Here is a 20,003-nt window from a genome sequence, read left to right on the forward strand (position 1 = left end):
CGTATATATATTTATATGTGTACAAACGTTGCGTTTTTTGACTGAAAATAAATACGCAGATAAGTGGGCTTGGCTGAAAAACCATGTTGTCAATAGAGGCTGGTTACGGAGCTAAATAGAGACCTTCATTTTTATTAGCAAAGTTTAATTAAACGTGATGTTGAGCAAAGCCTAGGAAATATGAAGTTATTCCACTCGGAAAAGTGCTTAGCAGTTTGCAGGAGCGGGAATCCATGTGTGTTCTCAAAATGCCCTCATGTCCGTGCTTTACCTACAAAGTGTTTCTGGAAGCAAGATAGCCTTTTCTTAAAACTCTTTTAAATATTGCACATGGAACCCGTTGCATTTGTGGGCTAACTTGGAAAGGAAGAAACATGGAAGTATTTAAGATCTTGATGTTACACTTTCCTGTTGCTTGTTTTGTTTTTTAGCCATTGGCCTCATCTTGTGGTAGGCAACCCTGCCTGTGGCAGGGGGTTGCAGCTCGAGATCTTTAAGGTCCCTTTCAACCCCAACCATTCTATGAGTGCATGATTCATTGTCAGCTCAGCTGTTTTTGAAGATAACTTAATACACACTTCTAGATGCGCGTGTGCTTTGTTTACTCTTCCAGAATCAAAAAGACAGTGTTGAAAATTTAAAAAACTCAATAATTTATTTTCCATCACACCCCAGCAGCCAAATCATCTGTTGCAAAATACACTTTAAGGAAGCCTTTACAAAAGTAATGCTTGACTTTCATGATAAAATTTGCATTACACTTTGAAAAAGTGTCCTGGGCTACCCTCTTAAATGTTTGATTTTCATGATAAAATCAACATTACACTTTAAAAAAAATACGCTTCATTACCCTCTGTGCATGCATCTGCACAATACCCCAGCATGAGAAGGACGCGGAGCTGCTGTGAGTCCAGAGGAGGGCCACAAGGATGATCAAAGGGCTGCAGCATCTCTCCTGTGAAGAAAGGCTGAGAGAGTTGAGCTTCTTTAGCTTTGAGAAGGCTTTGGGAAAACCTCATTTCAGCCTTCCAGCACTTAAAAGAGCTTATAAATAGCAAGGAGATTGACTTTTTACAGAGTCTGATAGAGATAGGAAAAGGGGGAATTGTTTTAAACTAAAAGAGGGGAGATTTAGATTAGATATCAGGAAGAAAATCTTCACCCAGAGGTTGGTGAGGCACTGGCACAGGCTGCCCAGAGAAGCTGTGGGTGCCCCATCCCTGGAGGCGTTCAAGGCCAGGTTGGATGGGATCCTGGGCAGCCTGCGTTGGTGGATAGCAGCCCTGCCCACGGCAAGGAGATGGAACTTTATGATTTTCCAACCCAAGCTATTCTATGATTCTATGAAGGGCAAATCGTCCACGTCTTAAAGGCTATTTGATGATACCTACTTTCCAGTAGTTATAATGATTAAATCCTAACAATGAACTTATAATTGCCAGATAAGCTTTGGCATGGGGTTTAATGCACTGTTCGGTCCCCTGATCTGCAGATGATCTGAAAAGGCATTGCAGCAGTGTGATGGCACCTACTTGTATTTACTTCTCTGGAATCAGAACTCAGAAACGAGAGGCTCAGTTCAGTTGCATACATGTAAATATCAAGTGACACTGAAGATGCTTTTGGGTATTTCAGATGATCCTATGAGGCAGAGAGGAACTATGGGAAAAGCCATGCCTCTCAAAATCACATCTAGAGACTAAGTCCATATGGATGACTTAAAAACTAAAGTGGCACGAGACAACTGTGTGTGAACAACTGAAAGAATCACACCCCTAGGAACAAGCTCTTAATATCAGCTAATCCAGCTGTCTTATGGCTGGTGATTTTGCTGGAGTTACCCAGCTGGATATTCAATTAGTGCTGATGATGGAAAAGAACTTCCTGGCCATCCAGCCAATTCTCTGAGAGGTCATTGCACAGTTGTATCATGCAGGGATGATGACGGTGATGATGTGCTATTACTAAATGTCCAGCACAACGAGGCTTCTTTTCCTCTCCTCTTACACCTTTTGTCAAGCTGTGGAGTGGTCTCCCACCCACAGATAACTTGCTTTTTGAGTTGCCTGTAGCAAGTCAAGGAGACTGGAACTATTTCTCAGCTGAGTTGTAATCTGCATATATGTGTACAAACGGTCACACATAATTACTCCCTGCATGCTTCAGCAGACTCTTCCTGCTTTGTGGCTGTTACTGTTTTTACATTGTCCTGAAAAGTGCTCATTCCACTCAGAGTCCCAGCAAGGCAGCAACCTGCTGCTGTTAGGGATGGGAGACAAAAAGAAGAAGCTGGCACCTACTGCAACCAGATGAGACCAGAGGGAGTAGCAGCTGAATATGACCAATAAACCTGCATTTTGTTCCACTGTTTGCAATTGTGGCAGGTATTGTAGCTCTCAGGTGCCCCGAAACACTTACATATGCCCCATATGCTTCAGTGATTGCTCTCCCTGCATCACAGTCAGTCAAGTACCTGAGGGCTTGACAGCTTAGTCTTTGGCACAGGGGGAGCTTCTGCTGACCCCCTGTAGCAGAAGGGGCACAGAGGTAGCCACCAAAATTGAATAAGGAATTCAAACTGAAATTTATAGACAATCTGGGAGCAGATATTAAAAACAAAAACAGTCCACCCAGTACCTGCTAAGCTGCGTAGGTATTCAGAGGACTGTCACTGAAGATACCATCTGTAGTTACCCAATGTCCTGTGTATGTCTGACCACCTTACTTAGAGACCTTCATGTTCAGTGGGTTTTTCAGCTGGCAGCACACCTGCAGGCCCCTCACTCCCACATCTGCCATTCTCTGAGTGTCACCAGACAAATTTGTAGAACCACAGGAGGTCAAAACCCTACATGGGCTGCCTGGATACCTAAAGTCATCCCAGAATTCTGCAGAGGAGCAGAGCTGGAACTTGCTCTGCCATGCCCTTGGCTACTCCGTGGCCTACTGGAGTAATCTTTGCTCCATTGACTCCAGGTGGGAATCAGGGCCCCTTCTGCCTCCTTTCATGCAGAAAGGCAGCTGTCACCTGTATTGACTGCAACATGCAATCTCCGTAGCTGCTGCAAAATATTACTTCTTATGTATTTTGAATCTTCTGTAGCCATAAGGCTGTTATTTGCAAGTCCACATGTTCATTTTAGGCAGACTTTCATCGTGCTTCATCAGACACCTGTCACAGATAATCAACCTGCATCCTTCTCAGCTTTGTGGCCCTCTCAGAACTCCTGTCCCTCTCAGTCTTCTCAAGTGAGTGGCTCCCTTTGAGCAAGCACCAGTGCTGAGCCCTGCAGCAGCCAGAGGAGCTTACTGAGGGCTGGACTCAGCCCTAGTCTTGTGCAGTGGGCATGGTGCCATGTAAGGATTGCGATACTCAGCCATGTGAAGGCCCAAAGCCACCAGCAGTCCATGGAGACTCTTCTATGGTTACATGCAAAGCAGCAGCATGCTCACTCCAGGGCTGGATTAATGCCCCATGTTCCTGCACATTGCTAAAACGTCAGGTGGTCTGCAAGCTTTTCCAACACTGCAGCTGAATCCTGGATGTTGCTGGAGTTCACATTGTACTTTTTTTAGGAAAATAACCTAAGGGGGGATAAGTAAGGAGGCATGCCGGTTCAGCACCTTTTGAATGGAGGTGTTAGCTGACAGCCAGCTGAACATGAGCCAGCAGTGTGCCCAGATGGCCAAGAAGGCCAATGGCATCCCGGCTTGTATCAGCAACAGTGCAGCCAGCAGGAGCAGGGAGGTGATCGCCCCTTTGTACTCAGCTCTGGTGAGGCCGCATCTCGAGTGCTGTGTTCAGTGTTCGGCCCCTCACTGCAAGAAGGACTTTGAGGCCCTGGAGCATGTTCAGAGAAGGGCAGTGAAGCTGTGAAGGATCTGGAGCACGAGTCTTATGAGGAGGGGCTGAGGGAACTGGGATTGTTCAGTCTGGAGAAGAGGAGGCTCAGGGGAGACCTTATCACTCTCTACAGCCCCCTGAAAGGAGGTTGTGCTGAGGTGGGGGTTGACCTCTTCTCCCAGGTAACTAGTGATAGGACTAGAGGGAATGGCGTCAGGTTGCACCAGGGGAGATACAGGTTGGACATTAAGAAAAATTTCTTCTCCAAAAGAGAGGTCAGGTGTTGGAACAGGCTGCCTAGGGAGGCGGTGGAGTCACTGTTCCTGGAGGTGTTCAAGACAAGAATAGATGTGGCACTGAGGGATGTGATTTAGTGGGCATGGTGGGGCTGAGTTGAAGGTTGGACTTGGTGATCTTAGTGGTCTTCTCCAGCCTTAACAATTCTATGATTCCATAATTTTATAAATTAGAGCAAATGTAAAACATGGGTTTCTCTCCTGTAAAAATTATGAATTATGAGGATTTCAGATGTGCAATTTTATATCCATCAGTAATTCTAATTTTAAAATTGACATCAGTCACATATAGGAAGCCATATAAATCTTACATGCTACATAGTCAGGTGAAGAAAATGGTCATTTAACAAATAGTGTTGAAAACTCTTTGAGAATGCAGTTAGGCAAATGACAGTAGTGAATACACATTTACTGAGAGATTCCAATTTATTTACCTGCTTGAGAATTGCATTAACGGTACAAAAATGACACTTGAATATAACAGTAGAAGCAAAATTACAGTCTGACTACTCATTAGCAGAAAGGTAAGAGACAAATATTTAGGAAATTATTTTATAAATCTGAATCAGACTTGCCCACCAAAGTGGCCTTAATAAGAAGTGTTATTCAGTGTGGGAAGCACAGGTTTGACTACGGTGATTCTCTTCATCACTCCTAGAAAAAAATAATGACCAAAAAGCAAGTGGGTGCTCACTGTGCCTATTGCCAATTTACTGTTAACATAGACAGAATTTGACTGTTCCATTAAAGCACCAGCCTTGTTCAGGCCTTTATTTTGAAGCCTTACTTTGAATGTGACACATGAAGCTTTGAGCTAGTACTGGGAACCCAGAAATAAAGGAGTGTATGCTTATGGTGTTCATTTGTTTGCTCATCTATTCAGAAAAAGTTATATACCATGAAATATTTTGAAAGGTTTATGAGGAAAGTTTTTGAAAAAGAACAGAATGTACAGAGCAATCTGAACTTATCTGCCCTGCCTTCTGCTTGTAATACTTTCTGAACATGGCAAAAGGCCAGGGGTGGAATTTTTTTAAAAAGATAAAATATATGAAAAATGTAGAACACTGGAGAAACAAAGCTGTTCACTTTTTCCAGGTTTTTTTCTTTCTTTTTACATTTTTTTTAGACTGTGGGGAAGAGTAGAACATGATTTAATGAATTGTATCTTTGTAATTCACAGCTGATTTCAGTGAGAAAATGAATTGACACTGCTTGTTCCTCTTTTTCCAACATAGTACAGAAAGAGCTAATTGACAGACGTGTACGTAGAGGGCTCTGTGTGAACTGGTGGGGAAGCGCTCAGAGGAGCAGCCATCTTTGAGAAAGCTCACTGAATTTCAAGGGCGCTCACAGCTTTCTTTGAAATGAGCTGATCCTATCCTCTCTCTTCCTTACCAATGACTTTTGCTCTTGATTTTAATGGAATGCTGTCAGATTCCAAACAGGCTGCTTTCATCATTGCATGGATTCAAATCACCTTTGTAGACTCCTATAGTTTGAATAGCTTACATCCAATTCTGTCTGAAGAACCGGCCATAGAACAGCTGTCCTCCCTTGGAGCTTCTTGGCCAGGCTCTCCAGGCTGCAGTCTGAGCAGTAAAGGAGGGCAGGGAAGATAGAGGGGGAGCTGAACTTTCAAAAGATTAATGCCATGCAAAGCCCAGGCTGACTCTCCTTTAGAGGTGGAGATTGGTCATTTTTAAATGCTACCTGTGTGGGACGAAAGACAGGGAGGAGAGGTGTTCACTTGGCTGGTGCTGGGAAGAATAATTCAACAAGACAGAATAGGATCATGATGCATCTTTATTTAACTGCTAATTGTCTGTGTTCTAGATCTCTTACACACACTAATAGTAGCTCTAATGAACCAGTGTATGCAGAAGCAAAGCTGACACACTTGTTATTACAAGGACTTCAGTGCTTGTTCTGACTCTGTACGCTGCATGCTTAAAACACTCAGAGCACCTAGGTTTTAAGGACTGATTCTCCACACCAAACCTTCCCAATTTTTAAAGGACAACATGGCAGATGCTCCAAACAGCAGTTGCTCCTTCTTGTGTGCTGAAGTGTTATTACTATCATCAACACTGAGAAATGCCCAGTGGCCTGAAGCAGGGCTTAGGCCCCAGGTACAACAGCTATGAAATTAAGAGGCATTTTTTTCCCCAAATTCTTCTTCAAAGACAACAGGAGAACAATGTACCCTGTTCTTTCTTCTCCCATTACCTTCCACTCTGCACTGGGTGGCACAGATGAGGCGGTGACTTGTTCTAGCACCATAGCACTGTATTATATTGTGCATCATGTTTCACTGGATCAGCAGTAGCCCAGCTGAATGCACCAGTCCTGCGGTGTGTCCTGGGGGTGTTGAGGGGTTACAATGGGAGCAGGGCAAGAAGAACCATGTGCTCCTGCTGGAGCTGTATGAGGAGACCTCTGCTAATTTGCAAGGAAAAAATACTTTTAAAGAACGTGAAGAACTTCTACTATTTTGCCAAGGCCTCTGAAGACTGTAAGAAACATTTTGCTCTTTGAGGCTTTACTTGTGGCCCTGTTGTAAACTGACCTACCTTAAGCACTGTTAATTTAAACAGGCCCAGGACAAATTTTTTTTCCATGAACCATAAAAAAGAATGTTACTCTGGGCAGTGCCAGTATTACAAGAATGTTTAAACTAGAATTTATGAAAGATGCCATCACTAAATTAAAGATTGCTACAGGCCCCTGGACAACGGATAATCTAATAAAAACAGCAAAATGAAAAGAGATTACACGCTGAGTATTTTGTCAAAGAGCCTGAGATGAAAATCCAGTCACCACAGTTAAATAAGCAAATGCTGGAAAATAGAGCTGCAGCATGCACAGAGTGTGGTTGAACATCCTATTTACAGGGGGGTTTTGTGAAGTACGTGGATTGAGGCGATGCTCACTTTATCTAGCACATGATTCAGATGCTGCAGATGTGCACAAGTGCATTGAATGTAGCCTCCGAGTGTTCAGGGTGAGGAAAAAGCAAAACTAACCCCAGAACTTTCAAGATGCTATCAGCTTTTTGTGGTCTGAAACTACTGCCTCTCTTTATTTTTTCAGCTTTCACATTTTTTGTCATAATACCCTGCAATACTTTAAGTCATCAAATCAAATGCTTTGGAGCACAATCACTCCCGGCTATTTGTTTAAAACTAGTGACAGAAGCTTGCTTTCCTCCTGTGTAGCTTCCCGTTATTCTTGGCTTTGTGTTGAAGGCACTTAGATCACGTTCAGTGGGAAGTGTCCCAGCACTTCTTTGGGGGCCTATGCAACACAGAGTTAGCTCTGCTAGCAAAACCAAAACTGCGCCTCCTTGGCTTTATCTCAACAGTCTCGGCAAATCCTGAGCCAGCAAATGGTTATGTCAGCCCTGGGAGAGCTCATTACCAACTTTTGCACAGATCCTTACAGCGCAGATCCCGCTCAGCTATGTTGCAGTAACCCTGTGCAGCACTACAGCCTGTCTATCCCATGATGCCTGCTTCCAGGGAGGAAAGCTGCCCTGGCTCTTCTCATCAGCACTACACAATCTTGACTTGTCCAGAGGGTGGTGAGGGTTGGTTGGCTTTGGAAGCTGCTTGTTAAACGGGGAACAGCTTACACAGACAGATTCCATCTCCAGTGATCAAAAAATGAGTAGGCCTGAAGAGTTTTGCAACATATATCTTTTTGTGAAGCTTCTTCCACTGAGAGGAGGCATTCCACGAATTGCCTTGGGCTGAGTGGAGCCCTTTTGCTCAGGAGCTGAGTAATACAGGTCTTCATAACTGTTCATTCCTTGACGCTCACAAGAAAGATCAAAACAAGGGCATTACTGAAGTGTTGTCTTTAAGAGGCACAGCACTTGAATGCGGATACTCAGAAGTAGAAAGACTGAGGCATGTTAACACACAGGAGAGATTTTTGTCCAAGACTGCCCCCGTCTGTTATTGCTTCTTAACTGAAAAAAAAACCAAAAAAAAAACCAACAACCCAACTGAGCAGGTTAAAACAGTAAATTCAGTGATAGAGTGAGATTTCTAGGACATTGATATTTAGTATTGACACTTACTGGAATGATGAACTGACAGTTATCTCAGTTGCTTAAATGCCTTTGAAATAAAGAAGTTAAGGGCACACAGAATCTCTTCTGTGAGTATTTGAATGGGGCAATTTTATTGAACTGCTTTCAACAAATGGAAGTACTCATATTTCTCTTGGCTCCCTCCAATTTATTTCCAATAAAATAAACATGGGCTACATTTCTTTAACAATAATAGCTTCTTCTCTGGCAAATCCAAAACAGTACCACTTCTCTTTCATAAATTTTCTGCTAAGGCCAATTCAATATTTTATTTGTGGAAAGCTAATGTTATATGTTTAACATATGCTTAAATTAGTATAGGATAACCAAGTCTGCTCTTGAAAATTCCAGTTGCAATTCTTAAAAATGTGTAGAGGAGAAAAATACTCAACTCTGCATTTTTTCATCCACCTTAAATCCCAACAGCAGCAAACAGAAGTAACTGTTTAAAACTGAACAAAACTCCCTCCCACATTTTTGGGGAATGAAATTGGTGAGCAACATAAACTGCTCTATTAAAGGAGAGCTTTGCTCAGGAGTTTATTCAGTCACAAAACATAACCACACGTTGTCACGTGATACTATTCTAGGGGAGCCCTAAGTAATTATTTTTCAGAGTCTAACGAGCAGACTTGCTTTTCTAAAAATTGCGAGTTAAAAACCCTTGAAAATTCATAATGTTTTGTTAATCAACAAGATGGAAAAAAGGTAATTGGACAGCATTTAAAAAATCTTGCTCTTCTTGTTAAGAATGTTACTCCTGTGGCTGTGTGTACTAGAAAAATACTGAAACTGAAACAGATCACAGATAATGTAATTGTAGTGGCCCAGAGTGCATAGGGCAGGAGCTCAGACAAGCAGCTCAGCAGGACATAGGCAAGAAGCTCTGCTTCTTTCAGCTTAAGATACATGTTATTTGGAAAGGAATTCTTGTTCCAGACATCTCTTGTATTCATAAGTCAAGGTATATATTACAGAGACCACACTGGTATTGCTTCCAGCTTTAAATATGCATTTCAGCTTGGATTTCATTCCAAACAAAATTATTTTTGGCACAGACAGCCAGAAACCGTTGGTGTTCTGCTTATTCAGTAAGACATGGGGAACCCCTCACTCACTGTGTTAGACTGTACCATCGGTGGTCTGCAACTTAATCTTCACCCTGGCATTATCCAGTGAAAGGACATCTCTGCTTGCCTTGCCAGCCTAAAGCCATATCTCTGCCTGCCTATTTCCAGCTGGTGATAGATCCAAACATCACAAAGTCTGTTCTGTCTTCTTTCCTCTGCATGCCCCTGCCTCAGCGCTGGCAGCATCCCAGGATCTGCCCACCAAGGGCAGTGCTCTCAGGCTGGTCGGTACAGTCTCAGCACTCAGTCTGGGAGCAGATGGAACCAGTGATTATACATCTTGCACGTTGACTGCGATGTTGTTTATCTTGACTTTAGTAATGCTTTTTGACACTACCTCCCATAATGTCCTCATAGATACAGTGGTGAAATATGGGCTAGAGAGGTGGATGTGTAGTGAGCTGAAACCAACTACGCTGCTGGGCTCAGAGGACTGTGATCAGCAGCATGAAGTCCAAGTGGAGGCCAGTCACTCGTGATGTACCCCAGTGGTTGATGTTGGAGCTAATACTTTAAAAAATACTCATCAATGAACTGTTCGATGGTGAAGAGTGCACATTTAATAAGTTTGCATATGATAGATGCCCCATGTGCAGGGAGCTGGAGGGGCAGGGGGCCTGGACTTGTAGAGACATGGTTAGTGGGACTCCTACCGTATGGCACATATGCACATCAGAGAGGATAATGTCACTTCTCCTGAGGACTGCCTTTTCTCTGCTGCTGTGAAAAAGCTGTGGGTGCAGGAATCAGCAGGTGGGACACTAGTTTCTCTGCAAGCTGAGCTCAGCCTTCCCGCTCCCTGGAACTGTAGTGTGTGGCTGATCCCTAAGGGGATCTGGATGAGCTGCACTTTTCGGAGGATAAGAAGAGAGAGCTTAGCTCCTGGCCACGTCTCCAGGCTTATACTCAGCTGAGATGTGGAAGTATAAACCAAGGACAGATGAACCTCGCTTCACAAAACTAAAAGGATCTGATTTGACTGCAGAATGAAAAACTAACTACAAAACACTAAACTCTTTGTGCTTCCCATTACTTTCGGGAACCTTCATACAGAAAAACACGTGACTGAAAAGCATCTGTATTTTTCCATATCACTGTGCTCATCTTTTTCCAGCTTTTCTCCCTTTCCTGCACATTTGGAAGAACAGGACCATTTGTAAACATGAAAAGTTACACTTCAGTGGCCATGTCATCAACTTGACTTCCTACGTATCCCTTTCACTTACCTCATTATGTGTAATAAACTTCAGATGAATAAACCTAGCAGCTCACTAACGTGCTGACAGCATTGAAATCTTCTAGAAAGTATCAAGGAAATGAAAATGACTCATCAGACATGCCAACCAATAGTGAAGCAAAGCTGGAATACTATGACAGTTTCTGCCTGAAAACAGCTGTAGAATGCCACATTTGTGAGGCTGATAGTAGAGAAACAGCTGTTGCACAAAAAAAAAAGTCACTAGAAAAAATATTTCACAAAGAATAGCTACTCTTTTCAGAGGTCACTACATTGCATATTCATATCACAAAACAGCTATGAAATAGTCTTAGCTACCAAAGACAAGAAACTTTAAGAAGCAAGCATGGCTAATACGTTAAAGATTGTGTATCATATATATATATATATACATATATTTTGTATTTTTAATTTGGGAAGAATACAGCCCTAAGTCCTTCTCATATCGTTCAGCATATGAATTCATAAATCACTTAATTATTTCAGGTGTTGACAGACTGATCTTGGCAAAGCACCTTCCAAAGAACATTGTATGTGCCCTCATATTTAATAAGAACTATACAGTTTAAAACAAAATTCAGTTTTACTTCAAATATTGCCTCTTAGGTTCTTCAGCACTTTTTAATAGCAAAACAAAATTCTAGGAGCTGTTGTTAGGCTGAGGGAATTAATCTAGTAACACAAATGGATGTTCTGTTGCCAGCATTTCTGAATGTGACTGGAGTTTGTGATTTGTGCATTTAAAAATATACATCTCTTTGTTTGGTTTACATTAGGAGATAAAACTACTAGTCACCTTTAAAAACGTCTTAGTAATAGAATAATACAAGATCTAATTAGGTTTTAATTATTTGCAATGTAACAAAACTTGATATTTACTGAGAGTTTTGTGAAAAAATGGCACAGAATTAATTTGCAATCATGACTGTGTAGGAAAAAAAAGCCAGACAAATATTCCAAATAAATCCAAAAAAGCAGAGGATCAGTAATTAAAGTAATTCTTCCCCAGGACCAACAAAGTTATCCATTACCTTGGTTCCTGTTTAGGTCCCACAGATAACGCTGTTGGTGATTCCTTACTAGCTTCACTTGTACAATCCTTCATCCCAGTACACTTTGAGCTTACCAGTCTATGATAATTCCATTCTTTGTTTGCACTTAAGTTGGATTCACGGAATTGTTTCCAGCTGTGTTTTCAATTTAATTCCCCGTGTAATCCTATAGATATAGATGTTGTGGAATCTATACTAGCCAAGCAAAGGATGGTCATATCTTGTTGCTTTGAATACCTTTAAAACGTGCTGGCTGTAAATCATTGCTGCTCTTTCAAAATCACAGAAGTGTGGCCAATTCAAAATAGTGGAAGGTCAATCCATGGTACTAATTTACATGTAGTAAATATCTTCTCAAAACAGTATTATTTTCAGAAAGAGGAAGAGAAGGAAACATTGGTAAATCATTTGCATGTTAATTTATGTACACATGTACTGTATTTCTAAGCATATTTCCAGATCTGCAGCTCATATGAACTCTTTCATTTTAACGTTTAGCTTGATTTCTTCCTTGTAGTTGCCAAAGGAGTTCCATGGTTCTTTCCAGTGCAAGCTGAGTAAAGTTCTATGATATCAAGCATTATACACTCTAAAAAAGACGGACAAATGGTGCAAAATATAAAATAGTGAATAAGGAAAATAAACTGATACAAACAATTCAGAAGAGTTACCCTTGAAATCACATACTTCACATAAATGTAAAATATTAATTTCATTCCTGATATATGGAGGCGACTCAGAATTAAAGCATTCATTCATTTGAAGGCTGGGGAGTTCTGGTCAGTGGGATCCTGCAGACTTTTAGTGTAGCTCCCTGTATCCTGACCAGACGCAGCCACAGGATGGAGCTCATGCACTTTGCATACTGCACTACGAACACGGGGAAGAAAAAAAAAAAAGAGAAAAAAGAGGGAGATGGATCGAAACTGTCCCTTTGGCAGGCTGCTCCATGTCATGCCCTGAAGTACATGAGCCAGAAAGTAGTCATGGATGAGGCTGATCGATCTCTCTACATTTACCAAGTCCTTAAGGGTATTTCAGATTGGCTTACCTGTCTGCCTCCTTGACTTCTGGTTACTATTATTTAGCTAGATCCACAAATTAAGGGCTGGAAAGGTACAAAATGAATCCCATTTAGCATCAATGAGCTGAACGCTTAATTGCTTCAGAGGGTACATTATCTTGTGAGTGACTCTCTTGTCAACTGGTACAAAGCATTTATCACTGCACACATCTGGTGGTGCTGCAGAACGGCTGCGGATGACAGGATGTGCCGGGTAGATCTAGGAATGCTTCTTAACCTTTGCTCTAGAAACCAGCCAGACTCAGAAGAGTGCCTGTAAAGCTTAAACACTTCCGCAGTTTCAGCAGAGAGAGATCTGTGCACAGCGACTTGGGATGAGAGCTGCAGGACTGGGAGCCCGACCTGGCAGCAGCCATCCCGCTTTCATGCATCCACAAAGCACGCACACCCCTCTTTCCTCCCGTTTCTTAACTACAATCCTCCCGTGATTCCATTTTCAACTTCATACGGAGGACAAGGCGCACTGAAATGTATATTTTCCCTCACCTCTTAAATTCTCAGGACTTAAAAACCCCATGAGTAGTACCTCAGTTGTAAATTCAGTAAGGCATACTGTAGATAAGTCAGAGTTTTTGTATGAATAGAGATTCTGCAATTCCACTTTCCCTTCCCTATGTCTATATAGACGGCAAAAACGTGCATATATAGTACACTGCTTTTAATCAAGGTTTACATGAAGCCAGACAAGCGCTGGAACACTTTTATATAAATCTTTCCCCGAGGAATCACTGATGCACATCATAATGAGCAGCACTGGGGAAATACATTCCTCACAACACCGTGAAGCAGGCACCTTTTAAATCATTTACAACGGAGTGAACGTGAACGAGCGGCTCCGGAAGGAGGGAGAGGAGCTGCGAGGAGCTGCACAGCACCTGAGGGCCCGGCCCCGCCCGCCCACCTGAGCACCGCCGGGACCGGAGCGGGGGCGGGCGCTGGCTGCCAGGCTCCGCGCGCCTCTTTCCCCCCTTCTTTCCACCTTCTGCTCTATAACTGCCCGCCTCCTCTCCCGTCCCTCTCGCCTTATCGGACGCGGCGCTGTGAGGGGAAGAGCAGTCGGAGGGAGGGGAGCGAGCGGCAGCACCCCCAGCCCCGACTGACTCGCTGCTGCCCGCCCAGGTCGGTGCGAGCTCCGCGTCTGTGCCTCGGGGGCCGGGGTGCGGCGGGCAGGGGCTGGCTGCGAGTGGGAGCGCGGCGCGGGCACCTGCGAGGTGCGGGGCGAAGAGGGGACGGAGGTCCCCCCGCGGGAGCACCTCCTCCCTTCCCGCGGCTGCTGCGGAGCGCGCCCGGGCACATCGCTTCCCTCGCGGCTGCCGTGGGCTGTGAGCGCGCTTGCCGGGCACGCACTGAGGGGATTCCCGCTGGCTCGGTCGGGGTCCCGTACTTCAGCTCGGCGGAGGCAGCGGGCCGCCCCGCTATCTTGCGGGGGAGGAAGATGCTTTCAAGTGGGGTGTTCTCAGGAACCGATTGTGGGGAGCGCCCCAAAGAGAGTCGAGAGGCGGCGAGGGTGGGGCTGCAGGTGGATGGGGCTGAGCCGCGGCCCCTCAGGACGGGTTGAGCTGCCCCGCGCCGTGAGGGCTGCGGCTGGAGAGCGGGACGTGGCCGCTGAGGGGCTGCCGGAGCCGGGCTGGGGCGCCCTGCCGAGCCCCCCGCCGCCTTCCCGCCCTGCTCGAGCGGGGGCGGCCGCCATGGCGGCGGGGCTGCGGCTCCCCTCAGCGCGGCGGCGGGCTGGAGCGGGTCACGCTGCTTCTTCGCCTGCGGGACGTCGACCCCGTGGAGCCCGCGGCTGTTCCCAGGCAGCGGCTGGGTGCTGGGTCAGGCGGCTCCCTGAGAAACCACCGCGATGTAACCCTGGTGGCTTGGTCCCTGGTCCTTGTCTGTGTTTTAAGTGGCAGCCAGAAAAGCGGCGCTCCTCTGGCACGTCTTGCCTCCGGCAGGTGGGCGTACCTTAGGTTTCTCCCGGGCTGAGAGGCCTCAGTGCTACCACCTTCCCCTGAGGAAGGTGCCCTGTTGCGGGGCGTGCGCAGCCTGGGCAGCCCGCAGCACGGAGCGCGTGGGGAGTAGCAGGGCTCGGGGTAGGGCTCTTGGCTTGGGATGGGGGCTGGAGTTTGGTCTTTGCTGCCAGAGCTATTCAGTCAGATAACTCTGTTCCCAAATAGTTAATAAAAGGAGAAGTGTATAAAAAGCAGGAGGTTGTTTCTTCTCGTTCCCCAGTGATGTCAGCCACGAGGTGGCTGCAGAATCGTGGCTGCCTTTGTGGGCTGCTCCTTCTCAAGTGCAGAAGTCAGCTTGTGCCTAGGTTGTGTTTTCTGCAGCACCAGTTACACTTCAGTCAGTAAACCTTACCTTCTCTGTGTAGTGGCTTTTCTCTAAAAGGAAAAGGAGGGAATGTTCCCCCACAGGATTGCATGTCAGTTAGTATTTATAGCCGTTATTTGAGAAGAGGATTTATATCAAATCTAGCAAATGAGGAACTGACTCACAACTGTGAGTGAATATTTCAATATCTGGGTTATTACACGGAAAGAAATCCACACATAGTGGTGGCTGCACCAAAGAATAAACTGCATGTTGTCCTTTGAAGTGTCAACATTTATGTGTTTGGCATTGTATTCCTGAGGTGAGGAGAAGCCTCAGTATTCAATGTAAGTTGCACAAGGGATGCTGTTTTGAGCTTTCTCTTCATTTTTCTTATTGCCTGTCTTGCAGCAAATGTCTGCTGACTGTGCTGGCTCATCTGGATCCAGTCCTTGGATTTGTGTATAGAAAGACTTGGTGTCTTGCTTGGCTTCTTGAATTCCATCTGGAGCATGTGTCCTAAGATCTGGGCATAGCAGTACCTAAGCTTTTAGTTCAGTTTTGTCATTGGATATATCTATTTGGCTCTGTCTTGTGAGATTAGGAAAAATTTCTTCTCAGAAAGAGCAGTGAGCTATTGGCACAGGCTGCCCAGGGAGGTGATGGGATCACTGTCCTTGGAGGTGTTCAAGAAATGTGTAGATGTGAGAGAGGCAGTTGGACTTGATATGTGGTTGGACTTGATGGTCTTGAAGGTCCTCTTCCAACCTGAGCAATTCTATGATTCTATGTGGCACTGAGGGAAATGGTTTAGTGGGCATGGTGTTGATGAGTTGATGGTTGGACTAGATGATCTTAGTGTTTTTTTCCAACCTTTATGATTCATAATGTAAGAGATTGATTCAAGTAGTGTGGAACTTGTTGATCATTTGGCTAAAACTTAGTTAACCTCCTGTGGGGTTAGGACTTCAAATGATTAAGTTGCCTATATATTTCTAGGTGGTATACCGAAAGTCCATGACTGACATTTGTGACATTAGACCTACCAAGTGCATGGATGAGTAATGTAAATTGTACGTGTATCTCCTTCTCTCTCTCCAAACATGTCTGTCACCTGTTGGCTGAGGTACCTCAGTCTGCCTCTTCAATTTTTAGATAGTGGTTGGACCCCTTGTGTTATGTCTTCCTCCGAAGGCGATGAAAATAGGGAAGGTAAATTAAATGATGGTATCTTGAGGACATTAGAGAAAGTGACATGGAAAGTAAAGGGGAGGGACTTGCGAAACAGAAATATGTGAACCAAAGTAAACCTTCCAATCCTGAGTATTCGGCAGCAACAAACTTACTGTTACTAAGCTCTGTTTAATCTTCCAGTAAAATACTAACAGGAGAGGGCAGCAAAAATTGTTCAGAAATTTGACTAAAACTGCTTGAAGGGTAGATTAACATATTCATAACATCATGCTTTTAAGTGTTTGTGAATCTTCAGAGGTACTTCTATGCGTGTTGAGTAACTCAACTGAGAAGTATTAGAAGTTGACGTTTCTAATGGATTGAGTTTTGAGTAAATAATTTTGACTGTGGCATTGCCTACAAATAGAATCAGTACTTAGTCAACTGGTACTCTGCATGACTTCTGGATAGTGTCTGCTTTAGTCCCTGCAGGTGCCAGATAGTACAACAGAGAGCAATGAATAAGATAAAAATAGGAAAAATGGGGTAGGCTCTAGTGCACAGTGAAAAGAGAACTTGTGTTTCCTCAGAGCAAAATTCTGCCTTTTTTGACAGCTGATCTATAAAATTGTTTAGTTGAACTGACCAGTAAATTATATCACTGGGGATATTATGTCGTCTTTTGATTATTTTATGGTTGTCTTTTTAAGTTCTACTTTACCTAGAGATTGAGAATTCTTTACCACAGGTATCTTGATAAGGGGCTTACAACACTTGATTGTGTAGAGATACCCATTTTGCCTTGCTATGCATACATAGCAAGCACTACTTCCAATACTAACGTAAGCCTTGCAAAGAAGAACTATTTTCTCCTTGCATGGGACCAATTATTAGAATCGTCCAGTGCTCAAAATGTACTCCTCTGTTTTTCTCAAGCAAAACCTAATTTGGTTGCGAGCTGTTCTCAGGATGAAATCTTTGCTTCACTGATGTCCATGACAAACTCCTAGCTGTGTTTTTTGTTTAATGGAATCATTTTTTGCCCACACTTTTCACTGAAGTGTATACCTTAGATTTAGAGGTTCATTAAATACTTATCTTCTGTGTTTTCAGACCCGCTGATATTGTATACGTCAAGTGGGAAAAGATGCTTTGTTGGAATGAGGTACAGAGCTGCTTCATCTTGGCTTTTTTAGCTGTTGCAGCTTACTCTGTCAGTGATGCCCAGGGCCAAGGTAAGTGATAAATAAAAAGATCTAGCTTTTTGCTAGATCACTCTGATGTGCAGAAATAGACTTCCTTATTCCAAATGCAAGTGTTGCTTCCCTCTGTTGGGATGCTGATCTAAAATTACTGAAACAAAGCAGAGCTTTTGCTGTTGGTCTTGGTGAGAGAAGTATTGTGCATTCGTGTGTACTTCTTGAACCTTGTATCTCAAATATCTTAAACCACTCAGCTTGCAAGCTCAGGTGCCTCTAGTAAATAGGAGTGAAGAAAGTGTTCTGTATAACTCATTTTGAAAGCACTTATCAGAAATTGCTGTGACTGCCCTCTATGTGATCAAGGAAGTTTGAAGGACCAGCCTTGATGTTAAACTCATTTAGAATGTACTTTTTGTCTTTGGGGCAATAACTGAAGTAACACATCATACAGTATCACACAGTACTGTTTAATGTCACATACTGCTTCTCCTGTTTTTTTTTTTTAAATCTCCTTTATGAATATTAAAAAAATACTGCTGAGATTGTTAGGCTTAAATACTTGTTAAATCAGATGGATAGTGGTCTGATTTCTAGGGGAACTTATCGTATTGCCTGGGGAAGGAGGGAGGAACAATACCAATGAGTTTCTATGACTTCTCAAGAAATAACTTTCTCTCAAAATTATGTTTATGTGAACCCTTTGATATGAGTCTGCTGAGGCATAACTAGAAGCAGAATTTGATCCTGGGGCTCTGCTAAGGCTGTTGTGTAATGCATTATTCATGAACACACTCAAACTGGTGACAACCTGAAGCTGTCTGACTTCTGATTAAAGCATGTAGCTGCACTGTCCAGTCTGCGTGGCACTCGGGTGCTGGGGAAGCATACTGACGTAGATACTTGGGCATCTGTGAGTGCTTTACAAGCTTCTCCCAGAACTTAGGGACACATGTTCGCAGTAATATTAAGTGGCAATGTGAACTGAATGAAGAAATATGCCTTTCCAATGTTCAGTGCAACAGTTCTGGTCAGAAGTAAGGCCCAGAACGTTTTTGAGTTGAAGAGCCAGTAAAGCAAAGCATATGGTCAGTATTCTTCTGTCTGTGAATTTCAGCCCTAATACATATGGCTAAGATTTGCAAAACAGGATTGGTAATAGAGGGTCATCTCCATACAGTTGTATGTAATTCCTTGAACTTGAAAAGCCATGTTCTTCTCCCTGCTTTTTTTCCATGCTTTGATTTAATCAAATATAGATAAGGGAGAAAACTCTCAAACTATCAGTACAATGAGACGATGGTCAGAGGGAGTTTTTTTTCCACAATCACCACACCAGCAGAAGCTAGAGTTGGTGTACTTGCTGAGTAAAGAACAATGCTTCCCTTGTTCTTATATTCTTTCAGCAAGTATCAGCTACTGAATGCTGTCAGCAGTTACATACTAAGCTAAGCGGAGTATTGCTTTGGCCCAGAATGACTGTGGTGTTGTTGAATGAGGTGATATGAAATCTCTAACCCATTTTCACAGAATAAAAATGTCTCTACTTACAATGAAATTACTAAGATGTTTCTCAAATACCTTTTCTTAAGGTTGCCATTCCTTGCAGTAACTCTGGCTGTTTACAATTTAATGCACCACTAACTGTATGCTTGTCTGATTTAAGAAACTGTACGTTCTGCCAAGGTATAGGAAGAGCTGGTATTAGTCCCAGCTTGTGTTTCCTTCCTTTGGCAAAGATGCTGTGTTAGAGGTGTGTAACATGACTTCTTGGAAAATAAATGTTTGGGGCATTCAAGTGAACCTGCTTGAAGCTACAAGTTCTTCCTTCAGCTGAGGAGTTGTCTACATTGAGCTACATGGTTTTCTCATTTATTGTTTGAATGCCATATATACTATTATATTGAGTTTTCCTCAACGATGGTTATTCTTTCATTGCTGCCATTTCTTTCTTCAGCATAACGTCACATAAACAACAGCCACAAAAATTCCAGTTTTCATGTACTTAAGGTTTTATGTAGTACACAGGGAAAAATGTTCTGGGCAAGAAAAAGCTTCAGAATTTTCCATTTATTCATAAAGTAACTTTCTTTAGGTATTTTCCTTCTTTATTTAAAGATGGAAACTTGTCTTTGCATAGCAATAATTTCCATGTGTTACTAATGTAAATGCAATGCTTCTTAACTTGTTCAGTTCAATTCTTAAGATGAAAGTACATTGGAAGCCGCAAGGTTTAGTTAACATCCAGTTTTAGAGTATTGGATGTCCCTGAGACAGCTGCAGATATGCAGTTCACGGTATTTTTCCTTTCCATTAAAATGCTGAATAGTTCAGAATGCTCTTTCCCGACTTGTCCATAAGAATAATGTATTTGAAGCACTAATCTATCTGGTTCCATAAACCAAAGCCTTGGACTTGTCTTTAGTTTTCTTTTGGGTGACTGCTCTAATGTTGCTGACGGCCATTCACTTTTGCATTCCTGTAAAGGCACTTAACAAGCTCTAGCTACTGATTTTTATCAGTTAACTGACTCAGCTTGGATTAATTTTTTTTCCCTCGCTGCAAGAAGTGAGATTTTGTTCCACAGACAATAA

General features: G+C 43.2%; 1 protein-coding gene across 8 annotated transcripts in view; it reads left to right on the forward strand.

The window, feature by feature from the left end:
* Positions 13,452–20,003, forward strand: part of COL14A1 (collagen type XIV alpha 1 chain) — a 118,443-nt gene continuing 111,891 nt past the window's right edge. For 4 of the 8 annotated variants that reach the window (XR_002434900.1, XM_021385898.1, XM_021385899.1 and 1 more), the window contains exons 1-2: positions 13,452–13,858; positions 17,324–17,445. Coding sequence is in view for 7 of the 8 variants with exons in the window: in XM_021385898.1 (XP_021241573.1) it covers positions 17,358–17,445 (88 nt within the window). In the remaining variant the exon portion in view is untranslated. Of the gene's footprint in view, positions 13,859–13,928; positions 13,951–15,957; positions 16,111–17,323; positions 17,446–20,003 lie in introns of those variants that run through there. The other 4 variants (XM_021385893.1, XM_021385896.1, XM_021385895.1 and 1 more) reach the window with 3 other exon arrangements.

Source organism: Numida meleagris, chromosome 2 (genome assembly GCF_002078875.1).
Source record: "Numida meleagris isolate 19003 breed g44 Domestic line chromosome 2, NumMel1.0, whole genome shotgun sequence".
Taxonomy (NCBI): Eukaryota; Metazoa; Chordata; class Aves; order Galliformes; family Numididae; genus Numida; species Numida meleagris.